The 18,069-nt window shown below is 41.8% G+C and overlaps 1 protein-coding gene across 1 annotated transcript in view; it reads right to left on the bottom strand.

Moving 5' to 3' along the window:
• The window catches only part of Oca2 (OCA2 melanosomal transmembrane protein), a 336,227-nt gene that overhangs the window by 100,508 nt on the left and 217,650 nt on the right, over positions 1 to 18,069 (bottom strand). The window contains exons 21-22 of the mRNA XM_027925820.2: positions 12,649 to 12,742; positions 6,734 to 6,827 (exon numbers count right to left, since the gene is read on the bottom strand). Of these exons, the coding sequence (XP_027781621.2) occupies positions 6,734 to 6,827; positions 12,649 to 12,742 (188 nt within the window). The remainder of the gene's footprint in view (positions 1 to 6,733; positions 6,828 to 12,648; positions 12,743 to 18,069) is intronic.

Here is an 18,069-nt window from a genome sequence, read left to right as displayed (position 1 = left end):
AACTACCCCATTGACAATAGCCTCAAAAAAATAAAATACTTGGGAATCAACTTAATAAAAGAAGTGAAAGACTCTATAATGAAAACCATAGAACAATAAAGAAAGAAACTGACCAAGACCTTAGAAGATGGAAAGATCTCTCATGCTCCTAGATAGGCAGAATTAATGTTGTCAAATGGCCATACTACCCAAAGCGCTATACAAATTCAATTTGATTCCAATTAAAATCCCAATGCCATTCCTTATAGAAATAGAAAAAGCAGTCATGAAATTCATCTGGAAAAATAAGAGTCCCAGAATATCTAAAGCAATACCTTAGCAAGAAGAATGAAGCAGGAGGCATCACAATACCAGACCTTAAACTATACTACTACAAAGCTATAATAATGAAAACAGCATGATATTGGCACCAATATAGACTTGTAGACCCATGCTACAGAATAAAAGACACAGAGACAAACTCACATAAATACAGTTATCTCATACTAGACAAAGGCGCCAAAAACATACATTGGAGAAAAGATAGCCTCTTCAACAAATGGTTCTGGGAAAACTGGAAAGCCATATGCAGCAAAATGAAACTAAACTCCTATCTCTCACCAGGCACAAAACTCAACTCAAAGTAGATCAAGAACCTAGGAATTAGACCAGAGACCCTGCGCCTAATTGAGGAAAAAGTGGGCCCAAATCTTCATCACATCAAATTAGGTCCCAACTTCCTTAACAAAACTCCTAAAGTGCAAGAAATAAAATCAAGAATCAATAAATGGGATGGATTCAAACCAAACACCTTCTTCTCAGCAAAAGAAACAATCAATGAGGTGAAGAGAAAGCCTACACTTTGGGAACAAATTTTCGCCCCATGCACGTCAGACAGAGTGCTAAACTCCAGAATATATAAAGAACTCAAAAAACTCAACACCATAAAAACAAACAACCCAATCAAAATATGGGCTAAGGAGCTGAACACATACTTCTCAGAATAGGATATACAATCAATCAACAAATATATGAAAAAATTTCAACATCTCTAGTAATTAGAGAAATGCAAATCAAAACTACTCTTAAGATTTCATCTCACACCAGTCAGAATGGCAATCATCAAGAATACAGACAACAATAAGTGTTGACAAGGATGTGGGGGAAAGGCACACTGATACATTACTGGTGGGACTGCAAATTGGTGCAACCACTCTGGAAAGCAGTATAGAGAGTCCTTAGAAAACTTGGAATGGAATTGCCATTTGACCAACCTATCCCACTCCTTGGTCTATACACAAAGGACTTAAAATCAGCATACTATAGTAATATAGCCACATCAATGTTTATAGCAGCTACTGAACTAAAATGTGGAACCAACCTTAATGCCCTTCAATAGATGAATGATAAAGAAACTATGGTATATACACAATGGAATATTACTCAGCATTAAAAGAGAATAAAATCATGGCATTTGCAGATAAATGTATGCAGCTGGAGAACATCATGCTAAGCTAAGTAAGCCAATCCCAAAAAAACAAAAGCCAAATGTTCTCTCTGATAAATGGATTCTGATCCATAATGTGGAGAGGGAGTATGGGGAAAGTGGAGGAACTGTGATTGGGCAAAGGTGAGGGAGGAGAGTGTTGCGGACCACAAATCAAGTCAAGATGGCGCCTGGCAGTTTTCCAGGAGGAGTGGTTTGTGAGGCAACGCAACCAAGCCATTAAGATGATGAGGATTCCCTATTGGCTGACTACTGTTCTAGATGATGCTAATTGAGACAAGCTGTGTGTAATCAGTAAGGTATATATACCTCTGCTGCTCCGCAATAAAGCGGCTCCTGCTACCTTGGGTGCCCGCTACCTTGAGTTCCCGCTCAGTTCCCACTGAGTTCCTGGTAATAAAGCAGTTCCCACTTCAACCTTCACAAGTTGCTTGTCACCTCCCGGTTATTGTGCCCAGCCGGACTGCGGCAGGAGAGGGCAGGGGGTATGGGGGCAGGAAAGATGGTGAAATGAAATGGGTATCATTATCCTAGGTACATGTATGATTGCACATATGGTGCAATGCTACATTGTATATAACCAGAGAAATAAAGTCATGTTGCAATTATGTACAATGAATCAAAATGCATTCTGCTCTCATATATATCTAATTAGAAGAAAGGAAGGAAGGAAGGAAGGAAGGAGTATGCATTTAAATATAAAATGTGAAACTAAACTAAAACTTTAAAAAGCTAGAAGAAAATCTTTAGCATCTACAGCTAGGCAAAGAGTTCTCATGCTTTTGATGCTCAAAACGGAAAATTAAAAAGAAAGTATTATATACTGGGCCTCAACAAGATTCAAAATTTTTGCTTTGTATAAGAACCTGTTGGGTGAATGAATAAACCATCCAGAGACTGTGATAAAAGGCAATAGCAGCTTTATTCATAATTGTCCCAATCTGGAAACAACTCAGATGTTCTCCAAAAGGCAGTTATTGGACAAACTATGGATATCCTTACCATAGAAGGCAATAAAATGAATAAAATACTGATATATGAGACATATATATGTGGATTATGTATATATGTACAGATATACAAAACTGCTAGGCAATTATGCTGAGTGACATAGAGCCAATCCAAGAGGCCACATATTGTATAATGCCACTTATATAACATTCTTGTAATGACAAAATTTTAGAATTTTGTCCAGTGGTGGAGGGTGAAGGTGGGAGTAAAATGAAGGTGACTCATAAAAGAACAGTCCTTGTGGGAAGGGATCTTCTGCACTCTGACCTTATCAGCTTCAATTCCCTGGTTGTAGTGTTAGACTCCAGTATTTCAAGATTCTACTGTTGGAAGTAACTAGGTAAAGGATACATAGGATTCCTATGCATTATTTCTTATAACTGCACATCAATCTATGATTGTCTTGAAAGAAAAAGTTTCATTTTAAAACTTTTAGTAACACCATTATATGTTTAGATAAAAACAATAAAGTTTATCTGTTTGACTATAGAAAATTCTGAAGTGACACGATCATTCCTTTTATTCTCAGCAGAGGCAGATGAGAATCTAAACAGAAATAAGTAGGTCAATCATTAAAAGCCCCTTGTAAAATTTAAAAGACCAAAATGAACTTAAAAAATAGTCACAAAATCAGTCAGAACTGATTCCTTGAGATGCAAAGACAACTTGAAAAAAAAAAAACAGGAGAAATTCAATTCTCCCAAGAGAAAGACATAAGCAAATAATATGAATAGAAAGTTTATAAAATGAGACATGCAGATATACTATACCTTTATAGAACGAGTTTAACCTCAGTAGAATTAATAATAACAGAATGTGAATCTGCTGTAGTCTGCCACATGGGCAATGAGTGTTGAATATGGCAGGAATGTGTCTCAGTAGGGAGGTGCTGTAAATAGCAATAGCAACATTCCAGATGCCAGTTTGTCAATATTTAAAAACACGATTCACTTAGCCAGCAACTGGATATCAGGAAATTTATTTTCAATGATCAGAAATAAAGCAAAATTTATTATCCCGTCAATGTTAAGAACAAAGAACAAGAACCGATCTCAATGTCCAACAAAGGAGAAATAAACAGGGATATATCCACATGTGGTATGCATAAATATATCCTATTTTGGAAGAATGATTAATGGCCTGTTAAATACTCACAGTTTATTATGAAGAATAAAAGGTAGAATGTCATGTGATTTTAGAACTTAAAAAAAAAATAACATGTATCATATGGTAAACAGGGAAAATGTAAGAAAACCCAAGAAACTATAATCAGTGGTTATTTCTGGGTAGCAAAATTATAGGTTATGTTTATATTTTATTCTTTTACATATTTTTCATTAAAACATATTTACACAATCAGAAAAGTAGTGATTTTTAAAATGAAGCAGGAAGTCAACATTTTGAACTGTGAATCATAAAGAAGCTACCTTTTAAAGAAATAAAATTTTAAATGTGGTAAATAAAAGTCAAGTTAGTGAATATGTAATTGCAAATTCAGCACTTCGTGCAAACAAGGGCCCTACAACAATTAGATGACCACACCTTGGGAAAACTGCTCTGATTTTCCCATAGCAGGGACCTACTAAGAAGGATGGCAGCTAGAAGAACAACTATAATCAGACCAAAATAAAGCATGGCCCTTGACTACTAACCACAGGGCATTTTTTTTCCCAAAAAATAGACATAATTTATAAGTCCAGGAGCTAATGAGCTTATGAGGAGACAACTAGCAGCCCTGCCCAAGCTTTCTGAGACCACCAAGTTCCTGAAAATCATCACAGCATTTCAATATAATATACACATGTATATTCATGTGCTATGCACACAGCTCATAAAATTTTTATGTGAAAAAATATGTAAAAGAATAATTCATTGTACACATGCACCATCTACATACACTTCACATGTCCTGAGTGGTCTGAAACCAACCTTTTTCCTTAGACAGATGTCCTAATGAATATTCCAAAGTGATGCTAGGGGAAGATCAGAGTGGGTATATAATTGTCCTAAAAACTCTCTTTTTCTGTTTCATAAGATTAATCATACCTCTGATCAGGCCTCCCTGTGAGATCAATCAATAGCACACAATAGCCCTGAGGTTTCACTGCACTCTGAAAGTAGAGAGGAAATAGAGGGGCCAGTATAGCACATGCTTGACTAACCAAAGAGGCTAGGCACACTTGAGTGACAGCCCTTCAGCTCTGCAGAAACTAGGACCCTGACCCAAATGAGGGTCTGCTGGTTTGTCAGAACAAGTCTGTATCTCCCCTGCAGCCCGTCTTCAAATTCCCTTCTTGACTCATCTTTGAATCCCCTTCTTGGCTGTGCTCTAAATCTAGACCCTCACTGGCTCTGGAGCAAAGATGAGAAGATGGCAGTATGAGGTGGGCCATCCTGCTGAATGCTGACCTCACAAGAAAATTCTTAAGTGACAGGATCATTCCTTTTATTCTCAGCAGAGGCAGATGAGAGTCTAAGCAGGAATAAGTTGGTCAATCATTAAATTTGGCACCTTGTCCCTAAACAGCAGGGTCAGCAATGTGCCCAGAATCCTGCAGGGAAACACACATTCAGTATCCCCCATAGCCTGATCACTAGCTCAGCAACTCCTCCTACATCCAAGGAGTATCATTCAAATTAATATCTCAGCAAAATTGACAAGTATTGCTAGTTTTTCGTAAACCAGGGAAGTGGCCAATATAGTAAATCTGCCCCAAATTGGCAGCATTCTCTACATACAGAGCAGTTGCTGTGTGGTATGACTGTGTCCCTCAAATTTCATCTGTTGGATGGGCCTGGGGTTGTGTCTGAGCAGTGGAGTGCTTCCCTAGCACGTGCAAGGCCCTGGGTTTGATCCTCAGCATCACATAAAATAAATAAATGAAATAAAGGTATTGCATCCAACTACACCTAAAAACTAAATATTAAAAATAAAATTTCATCTATTGGAAACTTAATTTCCAAATTCACATGTTAATGGTATCGAGAGGTGGGAACATTAAGAGGTGACTGGGTCCTGGGGGCTCTACCCTTATAAATTTATTAAATAATTCATGGATTAATATCTGAATTAATTGGTTAGTGAGGGAGTAGATTTGTTATATAAACAAGTTGTCCATGGCACACTTGCTCTGCCATACCCCATGAAGCTTTCTGCCATGTTATAATGCAACAAGAAAGCCCTCACCAGATGCCAAACAGATGCCAGACAGAATCATGCTCTTAGATTTCCCAGCCTCTAGAACTGTGAGCTTAAAAAAAAAACTCTATAGCCAGATATAGCTATTTTGTTATATTTAGTTATAACAACTAAAAATGGACAAGATCACTATTCTTAGTCCTTGCTTGGATATGACGGCCAGGGTTCTTTCCCAAGCCCAAGCCCAGGCATTCAGCACCCTGAGGAAGAACAAGTGCCTGGAGCAGGCATGGCTATCTCCACAAGCTGTGGGTTACTCTGCCACTCAGTCAAAGCTGAAGGTTGGTTCTGAAACCCATTACTGTGCATATACCCAACTGAGTTTGTAGTTGAAGAACTTCCATGGAAATATGACTCAACTCCAAGGGAATGAAGTTCATTTTTGATAGCACCATTTTATAGGACTATTCTGTTCACTCACCAGCTTGCAAGGTGCAGTTGTGCCAGGTAAACACAGGTGTGCAGGGAACTAAGCCCCAAGAGTAGAAAAAACACCTTTGGAGCAAGTTCTCCTTCATAGAGACCAGCTTTGCTCCCCTCTTCTAGACTTTGCCTCTGTGTGCTCTTCCTGAGACATGCCCACATGTGGAGTGTCTGCTTCCAGAATACCTTCAGCATGGTGATCCAAACCCCAGTCTGCAATATAATCCTTGATAACAGGGATATTATAATCCCTGGTGGGAGGAAGTCAGACTCTCGTTATGCACCATCTTAATGGACAGTCAAGGCACAGTCCCCAGCAAAATTTTCAAGAGAACAGCAAACATGAAATATCCAGCAAGCCCACCATTATTTCCTGACTCCAGGTTCAAGCTGAATTATTCATAACAGCCTCTGTGTGACAGAGCTAGTTCCAGCAATAAATTTTTAATACCTTTTTCTTTCTGGGCTAACTGCACCTATACCAGAGTCTCTCTAATTGCTAAATGTATACTTATCCCCGTGTATAGCAGAATGCATTATTGCGTTAAAAAAAAATCTAGTAAGTCTCAAACTAGGTAGTTAAACAGAAATTTTAAATGAGTTTTTTAAAGTACCTGAAAAATTCCATGAAAGAGAATCCATATCCATGTTGCTCTGCAATTCCTGCACAAACGACATTTGCAGATGCTCCAATCAGTGTCCCATTACCTGGAATCAAAAATTTTAAAATAGAATAAAATTCCAATTTATCTTGGTGGTAGGTTTCTGCTCTTTTGTTCTGTGATATTTGGACCATTTCAGAGGCGTTGATTTGATGATTACTTTACAGGCACGATCAAAGTGATTGCTTTGTAAATAAATATCTAGACACACACTTGCAACCAGAAAATAAGTTCTCTGCTTAAAAATACCATGATTCCTTCTCAGATAGACTATATCCTCTCTGTGATAGAAAAGAGAGAGAGAGAGAGATGCTAAGGAGAATGGGCAAGTCATAGTGGAATCACACGGTATGTAACCTTTAGGGGAAAATGCAAGTAGAGCTAAGAACCACAGGTGAGAATGTGTGTCCTCTGAGACAATGGAATGAAATCTCAGACAAAAACTGCCTTCCTTGGGCTCCAGGCCCAGACACCTGCCAGGAAACTCTTTCAGTGAATGAAAGAATGGATGAAAACAACCAGGTGAAACAATGGAGTTTGGCACTGTTCACCAAAGGGCATCTCCTTCATATGAAATACCTTCTCAGGTAAGTCTTTTTTGACAGTGCACAAGGTGAGGAGAGACACACTGTACACACATGAACATAAGCCAGTGCTCAGGGCCTGGGTAAGGGATAGAGCCAAGACCAGCCAATCAGATCATTAGATCTCCCCCTTCCCCTCACACACTCACAATGATTGATTCGGGGAAGGGTGAATCTGCATGGCCAAGCCAATGGGCCTCTTCTTTCCCTTGAACTGTGGCAATCAACTAACAGGAATGGTTACATGACCCAGATACAGCCAATGTAGCTGAGTGCTAACATCTGTGCCTAAACATTTGAAGAACAGACTCTTTCTGTGGAGGACTGGTGATCTGGGAGACACTGCTCTGTAACTACCCACAGCATATCAGCCCAAGGGAATGACCTTCTGCAAACAAAAAGAAGAAGGAGGATCCATGTCCCCATGAAGAAATGAGGCAGGGTTCCTACTTTTGCCTTGGGGAGGTAGATGACACAGAAATGAGCAGGGATGGTACAGGATTATGTCATGTAGCTCATTGTGCAGGCTCTATACATTGGATTTCCGCCCACATTCCTGGGAATGTGGTGTGGATGACACCATAGAGATTGCTGTCCCCTCAAAATCTCCCTAAACCAGAATACGTCCTCATAACCTGACCTCTCCTCCCCAACTAGGTCCTTGCCTTTTGAGCCATCCCTTTGTAAGAAGTCAGCTGGCCTCCTGACTTGGGATGTAAAACATTATCTTATTAAGTCTCATTAATCCTGTTTCTTTTAAGGATATTTTCAATTATATGAAAGAGGAAACCTGACTAACAGTAGCATAATCTCTCATGGAATGAGAAACTTGGAGGTGAGGGGCTGGTGAGCCTCCATTCAATGTCTCATGTCAGAGGCAGGTCTCTTTAATTCTCTGAGCATCTATTTTTATCATGAGATAGTTTCATGACCACATCTGAAGCAGGAAGATGTGGAAGAGAATGGGCACCCACCTGTTTGTATGAGGGAGGCAAAAGCATTTCAAAAAGTTCCTAAATAGTCTTTCCTTTTGTCTTATTAGTCAGCAAAATGAGACAACCAAAGTGGACATGGCCTAGGGAGCTACAGAGAAGAAGTTGGGGAGGGAGTTGGGTCAGCCCCCCAGTGGTGAGTTATATGTGCTTGGTACAGCAGAAAGAATTGCTAGATAAGGATTCAGAATAGCTCACAGTCTCCAATCTTCTAGGCACTGTAACTTTTGCAAACCACTGATCATTTCTGTTCTATTAAGAAGTTTTGGGATATAATGAAAGAAACATGCAAAACAAGATGATGACAGCAATAGAGAAAGTCTCTGTCTCCCTCTCATGTGATGGGCAGTCAGAGAAGGAGCAAGCCCCAAGGTGTTTCTGCAGGGCTCCGACAGGATTTGTTCTGTTCTTCTGTGTGTTCCACCACCCACCAACATGCACAGAGCTGGTCCCACACTCGGACTGGAGATGACTCCAGGCATCTCTGTCAAATGGCAGTGTCCAAAGGAAGAAGCAAGTTTGTTCTCAGGAACAGGGAAATCATCAGAAGCCTCCTCTACCCCCAAAGACACCCGCTCAAGCCTCCTTGATTGCAAATGGCTATTCCTACACACCTCCGTGTCAGCTACCTTCCAGGGAAAGAACCCTCTGCCTATCCTGCCTGTCATGGGCAGGAGAAATGTAAGGGAGCCAACTTCACCTGTGGGAGATGGGGACAGAACCACCTCCACCTCCAGACATCTCATGGAGCAATTGTGGAGTAACTTAAGATTGCAAGTGTACTATTCAAATACAGTACAGTGGTACAGTGGTTGTTGCAGTACAAATGCTTCCCAACTTACAATGGGGCTACATCCCAACAGACCTATTATAAATTGAAAATGTTTTAAGTAAAAAATGTTTTGAATACCCCTCACCTAGCAAACACCCTAGCTTAGCAACACCACACTCACTGCAGAGGATCCGTTGTTTCCCCTTGTGATCATGTGGCTGACTGGAAGCTACAGCACACTGCCACTGCCCAGCATTGAGACAGAGAGAGAGAGAGAGAGAGAGAGAGAGAGAGAGAGAGGTGGGGGGGTCTTGCTGCAGAGTGCTAGCTCAGGAAAGGAGTAAAACTCACAATTTGTAGAATGGTTTCTATTGAATTTATATCACTTTCACACCACTGCAAAGTCAAAAAATTGTTAAGTCAGATCACTTGTAAGTCAGGGACTGCCTGTAGCTTGTAAAATACTAGCAGGGTTTTCATGGCACCACAAATGGCATAGGTTCCATGGAGCAGGGAGAAAGTGATCCTAGGTGTCACTACCCCAGCTCAAGCCTCTGCCCCAGTTCCATTTACATAGAAGTAGATGGGGAATGAAGTGTGCAATGAGCAGCTGCTATATGTCTTGGCATTTCTGGGTTATCCTACAGGGACATGTGATCAATGGATCTAGAGAGAGAATGAGAACCATTTTGAAAATTATTCCCTGCCCTGTTTTTGATGAACGTTTCATACAAAGACTCTCCGGCCTAACTTCCTAGGTCAGCCAGTGCAAGTTGGATTAAATAGGCCATGCTCCCATACCAGTAGTAATTTTCCACTTGACAGAAAACATGAAAATGAACTCTAGGTACTGGCATTCCCTTTGGCAAGTTAAAGAGCCACCTGTCCTTCAAGATACATGACCCAGAGAAAGCAACAGGTTTGAGTACAGCCACACGCTGCTTTAATTGTCCCCAATCTCTCAATAGCCACGCACAGAAACATTCTTCTTTCCCCTTGTTCTTTGAGTTCATGTCACTTCCTCTGCTCAGTGTTTCTGCCCTAGGATTGCAGCTACTGAGCAACCCTTAATGTGCAAAACTGCCTCAGCCTCTGCTTTCCAGGAACTTTGCATTAAGATTTTTTTAAAGACTTTTTAAGTTGTTCTTAACTTAATTAAAAAAAAAAAAAGTAACCAAAAAGTATTGGGGTCAGACCAGTAAAGAAGTTTTTCTTTCAAACTATCTAGTGAATTTCTCCTAATTTATACAGTAACTGATAATCCTAATATCAACTGAAAACCTCTATTTAAAGTGTTCTTCAAGCTGGGTGTGGTGGTGCACACCTGTAATCCCAACAGCTCAGGGGGCTGAGGCAAGAAGATTGCAAGTTCAAAGCAGCCTCAGCAAAAAAAAAAAAATGAGGTGCTAAGCAACTCCGTGAGAACCTGTTTCTAATAAAATAGGGCTGGGGATGTGGCTCAGTGGTCAACTACCCCTGAATTCAATCCCGGTTACCCGTCCCTGACCCCCCTCCAAAAAAAAAAAGAGTTCTTCAAAATGCCAAATACTGAAAGAATGGCAAGTTGCTGTTTCATAGTTATGGAATTTCAGTTGGGGATGATGAAAAGCACTCTAGCGATGGATGATGGTTTTGACACAGTGTGAATTACAATAGGAAGATACACAATGTGAATTACAATGTGAGTTAGGTACAATGTGACCATATCTGATGCCACTGAACTGCACATTTAAAAATGACTAAGATGGTCAATTTTATGTCATGTAGATTTTATCACAGTATTTTTTTTTGGGTAGTGGGGGGGTATAACCCAGGTATGTTCTACAACTGAGTTCTTTTTATTTTTTATTTGGAGACAGGGTTTTGCTAAATTGCAGAGGCTGGCCTCAAACTTTCAATACTCCTATCTCAGCCTCTTGAGTTACTGGGATTGCAGGCATTCATCACCCCCAGCTACTACAGTATTTTTTAAATGCCAAACCCTGAGGCAATGAGAGAGAGAGATCCCTCATCAAAGTATAACATTAATAGCCAGAACAATGGATCATCTGCTATGCTGGAAGCAAGTGCCTTTCAGTAACAAGAGCTGCTAGGTTAAAAAGATCCCAAGATTTATAACCTATATTTTTCCCTACTGTTGTATCCCTACTTCACAAGTGAGCTCATCAGTATCTGATCCTATTTGAGGTTATCATCTTATATATGATTCATGTTAAGCTCTCTCCCTTAGGCTCCCCTCTGTAGGCACCCTACATGTTTTAGGGAAATCAGAACCAGTGCAGGAGACCTCTCATCCTTTAAGACCCTGCTAGAACCTTCCTATTTGGAGCACCTTCTTTGACTTTTCCTCCGGTCTCTCTTGGGCACCCCTTGAGGACTTGAGGCATCTACTAGGATAGGATGTAGCAATCTGCTATAAGGTGACTCTTTTCCCCACTCAAGATCAGGGAAGAATTAATTGCCTGGCACAATTTCAGGCTATTACAGCCGATACTCAGTAAGTCTGAATGAACAAAATCCCACATGGGGGATGTACCTCCAGGTGTCCTTGGATTCTGCTTCTGTTGCCAGTGTTAGGTGTAGCTGTGAATGAAGTTCCTGTTGCCTTTCCTGGAGCTGTTTCTTAGTTGTGAGCAAGTTTATCAGTTTTGCACTCTTGTGAGAAGTTAAGTCCTGAACCACTGAATTAGAGGAATTAGCTGTCTTTTGAAATTATAGAAACTTTACTACATGGCATTAATCCCCCTTCACAAATAAGGAGATAAACTAAAAAGAAAGTTATTGATTTAATAGAGATCAATCAACAAAGAAGGCAGGATTATGTAACCATGCCTGGATGTAAGAATAAAATACTTTAAATATATCTGGTGTGTTTAGCTAAGATTTCCACAATTCTCCTGTTTCCCCAAAGTTGATTAAGCTTCCTAAAGGTGAGAAGGATCCAGCTCCTTTGGAGGCAAACACATGTTTCCAAAGACTTCATGTTTTGTCCCCAAAGTCAGTTTCATTCAACATTCTAGTTTACTCTGCAATTTCTCTAAACTACAACCCCATCACCCCCGCCAAAATAAACCTTCCATCTTTTTTCCTGCTATTAGGTTGGAATCTCTATTTCTCAGGGCTCATTCATTGACCACTGTCACCCCTGCTGCTTAAGGAAGAAAAAAGGGAAGGGGAAGGAAAAGAGAGAAAAGTGCCACTGAGGATGGCTTCTGATTCATAAGCCAGACTTCCCGTGTGGCACAGTATGGTTGCACATTAACTTTCAGACATCAGTCACAATCATCCTCAGGCCATGGGTGTGGGATGTCAGAGGCAGTTCTCAGAGAGTGAGAAGTGACAGGCTTCACAGAGGAACTGAGTAGCTCTGGAATCATTCCAAAGGAGAAGATGTGTTTCCCCTCAGGAAATCTTCAAGGCTCTCCTTAATTTACTTTCTATCTGATACTCACTCACGGTTGCTTTGGGCATGACAACAGTGTGGACATGCTCTCCTGGGGGGCAGTCAGCACTCCTTACCTCCCAGGCAGGCACCGAAGGCCAGGGCATACATGAGTGGTGGCGCAGGCAGGCTGACCTCAGGGTCTTGGCTCAGGTTCAGGAGCACAGGAATCTGTGGAGGAAAACACCACATCTCACAGAAGCTCACAAGAGCTGTACATTGCAACAAACTTCAAGAATATCTAAGTGCTTCTACAACAGTAAGGCTGTAGGAAGCACAGAGATGCATGGAGGGAAACGAGAGTCAACTTTGAAATCCACAAAAACTTGAGTTGAGACCCATCTCTTTATGTTTGAATCCAGCCACATGGAAAAACTGGCTCTCCTTGTTGTAGCGTGTCCCTCTGATGCTGCTGTGGGTCTTAAGTAGAAGAAAGTCATGTAGCTTCTAACACAGCCTGTCTGGAAATGTTACAAACCCACTTCCTTTTGTGAAACCCTACAAATCTCAAGCTTCCTTTACACATGCATCATTTTAGTTAATTCCCAAACATTCTTCAGGTGTCTTTTATCAATTGACAGATAAGGAAACTGAGGCACTGATAAGTACAAGAACACAGATCTCACAAGTGACCAAGCCAGAACAATTCTCTGCTTCCAAATTGCACACTGGTAAACCAGGGGTAACCTGCTTCTTAACACTGTTCACTGCCAGTCATCTCAACCCCACTGACATTCATTATAGGACAACAGGTAGGTATAGATTCTGAAAAACTAATGTGACTCCATTTTTGAGAAACCAGCCTCTACCTTAGAGCAAAGCCTGTCCTAAGGAAGGGGGCGTAACCTTTGTCCTTGGAAAAACCCACAGAGCACTCCTAAGCACATACCCACCCTGCTGAGTTGTTTGTCTGTAAATAATAGGAGAGGTCTGCAGTGCCTGTGTCCCTGACTCAGATAGGCTAGGTGAGGACCCATAGCAACCCCCCTAGCAACCTCCAATCAGCATGAGACAGGGAAAATACTGGAATGCCAGATGATCCCCAAGTAGTTTATGGTGGTTGATAACATGTTGGGAAACCATGTAGTTTAGCACGTACACCCCTCGTGGCCTAAACCAATCAGTTCAAAGGAATTCTCCTCTTGTACTGACCAATCACCCTTACCCAACTTGTTCCCGACAGTGAATTTGCTAATCAATGTTAAGAGTTATCGTCTGACTTTCCCACAGTATGGAATTATTTGTTGTGTGATGTTGTGATGCATAGAGTATCCCCCCAAAACCTATAAAATCTCACTGAACAAAGGACCAGCTTACTCCCTGGGACCGCTGCATCAGAAACAGTTGTGAGTGCAGGCTTGAGCTTGCAATAAAGACTCTTGTGTGATTGCATCGGATTCGGCTCCTGGAGGTCTACTGGGGTCCCACGAATCTGGCATAACAATTCTATAACTAGGAACAACCATTCTCTAGTAAGTCATGCCAACATCAGGTGCACCTTTCTTGCAGAGATGAATTTCACATTATTACATCCAATAAAATGTAGTGGCTGTGAAATTTCTGTAGAAATCTGTGTTCCAAAATGTGCTGTGCTTAAGTCTCCCTGAATGTTCTTTTAATTGATGGTTTGTTGTCCTGTGCCTTCAGGACACACAGTGATTACTCTTCTCTTAGACTGTTAATCTCTAAATGTGCTACAGAGAGGTGCCATGGAGCTAGGAGATGGCAATATGGAAGCCTGGTCAGTTGGGTCATACAAAGTGAAGGGTCCTCACCCCTGGGCACTGCAGTACCCTTCCAGGACTGCTCTCCCCCACCAGAGGGAGTCTACTGTGCATCCACTGCTTGGGAAAGAATTGCAACTACACAGCTGATCAGGACCTGAGTCAGTACCAAGCTGATGGAGGAAACAATCGCTATGCTACTCACATTTCTGCTTCTCTAGCTCTTAGTACTTCGGTAGCTCACACAATGGCAGAGTTGGGATTCCTGCTCAGATGGACCCTCTGCAGAGCCTGAGCTGTGAATTCCTACAAACGTTCACATTATTAACCTAATGCTGTCCACTGAGCCTGGTTCAGCCCTCTGTATTATTTTGTTCCTGAATATTTTAGGAAACGATGAGTTAAAACCAAAAAAAAAAAAAAAAAATCAAGTAAAAAGCAAAAGGTAAAAGCTAAAGTGAAATGCTTCTGACTTTTATCACCTGTGAAAGGGTGTTTGTTCCCATATCAGGTGTCACAGCCAGCAACTACAGCTGCCCTAATATCTCCTTGTGGGGCCTGCAAAGAAACCTGGGGGGGAAAGATGCCTAAGAACAAGACAGCCTTGAGAACCTGATTTCCACATAGAGGTTGAATGACAGCACAGAGAACCATGAGTATCTAAGAAGTCAGTTAAGGAAAACCCACAAGATTATGTGCATAAATTACCATTTTTTGTATTCAACATCCAGGACAAGAATAATAACATTTTAACTTGAAAATTGCCTGAGACTCCTTCCTGTTCAAGTCAATGAGGTTGAAAAGATCAGGCGTCAATGGAGAAAAACTGTCAGAGAATCCTCAGTCATTAGCAAGGTATTTCAGGTTTTCAGCACAGTCTATAGGGCAATGTAGCAGAAAACCAGGAATGCTGACCACAAATGCAGGTCTGGGTTCAGATTCCCACAGCTCCCTTCTCAACTGAAGACAGGAGAAGAAAGGAGAAGTAGGTGGATGGGACAGGAATTTCCCTACATAGAAATAGGTGATAAAATACTGAAATGTTTCCATATCAATCAATGGAGAGCCACTGCCCCCAGACCCCAATGCCTCCCATCAGCTCAGCCCCTTTGGGCCTTCTGCCTGTCCCAAGCAAGAGAGCGATTAACAGTGACACAAGGGAAGGGCCAGAGGGGCTCCAAGCTGCCGGCTTCAGAATATCTGTGTCTGCTCCGATTATATTAAATATTGATGAAATATCAAAATTAAATTGATTTAATACTGCTGTTTTATTTGTCACCATTAAAGATAAGCAAAATAAAAATAAAAGGAAGAGCCTAAGACAGAGATATAAGGAAAACCCAACAGAGTAAATCTAATCCACAAAGGCCCTGCCCCTCCCTCCCCACCACCACCACCGCTGATGACATGGCTTTGTTCTGATTCACTGAAGCCCTGTCTAGCTGATTTAGAGAGATAAACCCAACTACAATCTGTTTCTTTCTTCTCTGGACATGGTGAGATAAGCAAAAATCCCCTAGTGGGATCCTACCAGTTATGAATTGTCTTTGGATTACCCAAATTATTTGGCGTTCTTCCCCGACCACTGGAAGAAAAGAAATATCACAAATGAACGTGAACTGAGGTTCCAACTGCAGCTCTCAGAACAAAGCTGACAACATGGATTTAGAAGAAAAACCCCAAACTAAAGTCCCATTTTGGAGATACCACACCAAAGAATAAAAGGCTTCATTTTGTCTCTTTAAGCTCACACTCCTGAAATAATAAAATAACATGAACACACCTTCCACATGAAAGATCCCTTCCAAGCAGATGCTGCGCTCTTCATCAAGGGTAGCCCCCAACTCTCACCAGCTCTCCCTTAAACCCACATTTGCCAGCATTTAAGTCACTGGAAATGGCTACTGCATCTGCCAGCTCTATGACCCTGTGTCATTTTCATACATGTTGAAATCTCCATGGACAAGTGTCTCTTGACCTGGAAAATTACCTTGGTCAGAGCTGTTTTGGCACAGCTGACCAAGACTGGGCTAGAACACAGGCATCTCTGTGGGTCAGGAGGCTGAGTCACTGAGCTGTGTGTCTGATAACAGGTGAATCGGTCTTTACCACTGTATTTTCACAGTGTATTCTTTGGTCTCCTTGTTCATTCCTCAGATGAACCCTGAGTGGGCCTCCAAAGTGTTTGCAGAGAAAATCAGAACTCCAAGAGATGTTTGGTTGGAGCTGACCATATGGACAGTCCAAGAAATCAGACACCCTAGAGCATAACCTCAGATGCCTGAGCACCAGGTGTGCCAGGCCAGATCATGAAGGTTTCAATGGTGAGGATGAGGCACTGCATTTTTCGGGCAGAAGGAAGTGGGGGACATGCATGATTGCTAAGGTCTCTGGTATGAGCCAGACTCTTGTTGCCCATGTACCCTCTACATCATGTCCTGAGTCAGAAGACTCCACAACCACACAGAGTGAAGATCCTCCTGGTCAGAGGGGACCCTCGATAGGCAGAAAGCCTAAGTCATCTCCCATTCATATCACTGTATCTGTTGCCCCACATGAATGGGGGCATGGGCAGGACCCCCTGCATCCACAAGATGGGAAAATAATGAAAAGTTGGAACCCCAGGGACACAGACTCACATTAATTGCAGGTGGCCCTGGGGAAGAGAGCACCTGTAGACAATGGCCTGTCTCCAGTGTTCATGGTCCCAAAACACCCATTCTATTCCCAGCCCTTTCCAAGTGCCCATCACAAACCAGTGCACCCAGCAGCTGATGAGTAGATGTGTGCACCCAGCTGCACCTGGGTGATTGTCCTACCCAGTGGCTTCCATGGGGAAGGTGGATCTGGAACAGGGACCACCTCCCACTGGAGGAACATAGAGGGCTATACGTAGTAAGATTGACTCCAGGCAAGGGAAGGAAAGAGTTGAGAGGGAGAATTGTGACCAGTAGAAAAGAACCACATAAACCAAGGCACAAGAGATCTTAGCACCATGGTAAAGAGAGTGGTTCCATGTCAATGATCAGGAGGACTGGCAGGAAGGACAGGCAGAGGTGGTGTCTGTGACTCTGAGAGATGCAGGGAAGCGATAGGGTGACAACTACCTCAAAAAGAGAGTGGCCAGAGGATGATAGGCTGATGGGGAGGGGTGGGGAGGAGCAAAGAGTTACTTTAGAAAAATTAACCTACTTTAGTTACTTTAGTTAATTCATTTTTTAATCCATTTGCAAACACTTTCTAAATATTTTCTTTATGCTAGGCATGGTGCTAGTGAATGACCATAGAGACATGAATTGATAGAGTTCCCAGAGAGTTGCAGAATCTCTTGACAATAATCTTAGTGAATAACTTCGTGGCTATGTGCAGAGAACTATGGGACCCCAGAGGAAACTGAGGCTCTACATTGAAGAGAAAGCACTGAAGTAAGCATAGATGAAAGATTTGAAGCCTTTCCTAGGTTTGAAGAACTCCCCAGGCAGAAATGGAAAACTCATTTTCCCTACTTCCCTTGCAGCTTGGAATATGGGCTCCTCCAATCAGGAACACCTGCTCAAGAGGCTGGTTTTGAGAATTTGAAGGAGCGGGTATGACAAGACACATCAGGGCAAGGTGACAGAGGTCCCACATTCATTGGTGAGAGTAAGCCCACACGCTCAAGCCAGAAGGATCCAGAGGCTTCCTGAGTCAGCCCCACCCCCCCACTCCCATCATGTCCTTGAGATATTCTCAGAAATTCCAAGAACTGTGTACCATCCCTAGAAAAATTCCTTT

Source organism: Marmota flaviventris, chromosome 2 (assembly GCF_047511675.1).
Source record: "Marmota flaviventris isolate mMarFla1 chromosome 2, mMarFla1.hap1, whole genome shotgun sequence".
Taxonomy (NCBI): Eukaryota; Metazoa; Chordata; class Mammalia; order Rodentia; family Sciuridae; genus Marmota; species Marmota flaviventris.
The sequence above is the reverse complement of the archived record's forward strand: the minus strand, read 5'-3'. Positions and strand labels throughout refer to the sequence as shown.